General features: G+C 34.7%; 1 protein-coding gene across 1 annotated transcript; it reads left to right on the plus strand.

The window, feature by feature from the left end:
• Positions 1 to 1,009: 1,009 nt before the first annotated feature.
• On the plus strand, positions 1,010 to 2,356 carry LOC143624223 (putative carboxylesterase 18). The gene is made up of 2 exons (XM_077094941.1): positions 1,010 to 1,620; positions 1,827 to 2,356. The coding sequence occupies exons 1-2, from the start codon at positions 1,012 to 1,014 to the stop codon at positions 2,316 to 2,318; spliced, it is 1,101 nt and encodes a 366-aa protein (XP_076951056.1). The 5' UTR covers positions 1,010 to 1,011; the 3' UTR covers positions 2,319 to 2,356.
• The last annotated feature ends 299 nt before the right edge of the window (positions 2,357 to 2,655 follow it).

Genomic DNA, 2,655 nt, shown 5'->3' on the forward strand with positions numbered 1-2,655 from the left:
AATACTACTTTTTTTAAAAGATGATGTTCATGATTAGAAGCCAATTAAGCACAAGTTGCAATATTTATCCACATTTTAAGAAACATTATATATAATGTTAAAAGGTAACTTTTATCTAACAAGACAAATATTCAGTGTAAAGTAGTTAACAAAAATAAGTTTAATTGTCAAATGTTTCTTTCGTCTACATATATAATCACATGCAAGATTATATTATCGTCATTTTTAACAAACATCATTTAAACAAAAAAGATACCTTATATAAAAGTAAAGAGACTAAGAAACATTCAATGTAATATAACTTAACGAAGGGAAAAGATACCGTATTAAAATGATTAGTTATTGACTCAAGATTTTTTAATTCAACTGGGCCATGACCATCATCTTAATTGACAATTTACTATTACACATATCAATATTTGGATAATTAATTTTTTAGAGTTAGATGACTTTATCACTTTACATTACAGAACTTGTATATTTTAAATCTAAATTAACAATAATAAATAAGTTTTTTAACACGTCTCGTTTTTATATTCTCGACCTATTATTTTTATTTTTTTTCAACAATGTCAGAAACAATTAAAATTCATCATTTATTTAAAATTTCTTTTAAGCAATATTTATTAAAATCATTATTTAACTAAAACATTGAAAGTTTTTAAACGTAATAAAAGATTATATTTTATTATTATTATTAGTTGAATTAATCCGTAACTAAGTAATGCCGTTCGTTATCGTTCGCTTTCAGCGAGGAAAAAGAGTTCCTTTAAACAAAGTTTCATTAATTTAATACAAAATGTTTACCATTTGTGAACTAATTAAGACGTTGAAAGTAAGTTTTAATTACGTCCGAAAGTTTTATTTGACTACTGTAATATTGAAATAATCAAAGTTGGTGTTACATAACCTCGCGTATTTTACATTATAAATAGAGTTAATGTTTATCATTTGTCACACAACCTAAATTTTGAATACCACTCTATTATTACATCAATCTTTCAATTAATTATGGAATCATCAGCAGCCCAAACTACTCCCAAATCTCAGCTATCTTTGCCCTGGAGAACACGAATTCTACTATCCGTAATCGACTTCGCAATCGACCCGCTTCTCCGCAGAGACGGGACAGTGCCCCGCCGTCTTCTCAATTTCGTGGACTCGGTCCTCAGTGCCCCGCCATTGTCCATACCCGTCAAGGGTGTCAAGACACACGATGTCGTGGCCGACCCAACTCGCAATCTCTCGTTCCGTGTATTTGTCCCCACGCAGTACGCTGAAGAAGATCTCCCGGTGATGGTGTACTTTCACGGCGGTGGATATATTGCCCTATCCCCGGACGTGGTCATATTCGACTACGTGGGCCGCAAGTTCGCGAGCGAATTGCGTGCCGTTGTTGTTTCTGTCGACTACCGCCTTGCACCGGAGAACCGACACCCTTCACAACTTGATGATGGGTTTGACGTGCTGAAATTTCTGGACGATGAAGATAAAAGGTCAAAATGGCTGCCGGAGAATGCGGACATTTCACGGTGCTTTGTCGCCGGTGAAAGTGCTGGCGGACACTTAGCTCATCATTTGACTCTAAGAGCCTCCCAGTTCAAATTCCAGCAACTCCAGGTACGACTTAACTATATAGCTACGTGCATTATTATCGATATATATATATATATATATATATATATAAACATACCTAATTTCCTAGTTTGAAAAATCCACAACTTCCTATCTTTTTAATTGAATTAAGCATCGTACACGTAAGTTGTATTCCAACAACAAATACCACCCGCATGGATGCTGATGAACATTATATATGATGACATTAGGTAATTGGGCTGGTGGCGATCCAACCATTTCTTGGCGGGGTGGAGCGAACAGATTCTGAAATACGGATGGATGGATCCGTACCTCTCGTGACAATGAAGCGGACCGATTGGTTTTGGAACGCGTTCATGCCCCTAGGTGAACCCTTCAACCGAGACCATCCGATCATCAATGTTACCGGCCCCAATGCCGTGGACATATCCAAAATGGATTTTCCCGCGACCATGGTGGTTGCGGCTGGGTTTGATACCCTTCGGGACCGGCACATTAGGTACTACCAGTGGCTCAAGAAGTCCGGGAAGGAAGCGTACTTGATTGACTACCCGAACACATTTCATGAGTTCTTCCTCTTTTCGGAGTTGCCAGAATCTGACCAACTTATAATAGATGTGAAGGACTTCATTAACAAGGTCCTAAATAAGGTATCGACGAAAAGCCTCCAAACACTAAACATTTTGTTTATGATAATTTGTTTATGTCGTTCTAAATATTAATTTCACTGCTCATTTATATACTTTGTTCATTGTTTTCAGGTTTAAAAGATTTACATTGACATGGAGTTTATAAAAAGACGAATAATATGATGAAATTTTATTCAGTTTTTATGTTACTTTGTTTGATTACTTCTCTATTGTCTTTTGAAATAAATACAAGTAACTTTTATGTTTAAATATTTGTTAACACGTAATTATCATATTTACCTTCTTTTGTGCTTCTGAGTTAATTTAAATCGTACACAATGAAATTATAACCATTGTTTAATCCTCTGTTGTAATAATATCATATACATGATATATAGGTTTTTATTTATAAATTCATATATTTATCTTT

This window comes from Bidens hawaiensis, unplaced genomic scaffold (genome assembly GCF_021521415.1).
Source record: "Bidens hawaiensis isolate Kalapana, Puna unplaced genomic scaffold, B.hawaiensis_p1.1 tig00003698_1, whole genome shotgun sequence".
NCBI classification, from domain to species: Eukaryota; Viridiplantae; Streptophyta; class Magnoliopsida; order Asterales; family Asteraceae; genus Bidens; species Bidens hawaiensis.

Bases quoted from the DNA above. Each gene is read 5' to 3' on its own strand.
- LOC143624223 (XM_077094941.1), top strand. From the start codon at position 1,012: ATGGAATCATCAGCAGCCCAAACTACTCCCAAATCTCAGCTATCTTTG. The intron at 1,621-1,826 runs GTACGACTTAAC...TGATGACATTAG, and splicing joins TCAAATTCCAGCAACTCCAG to GTAATTGGGCTGGTGGCGAT.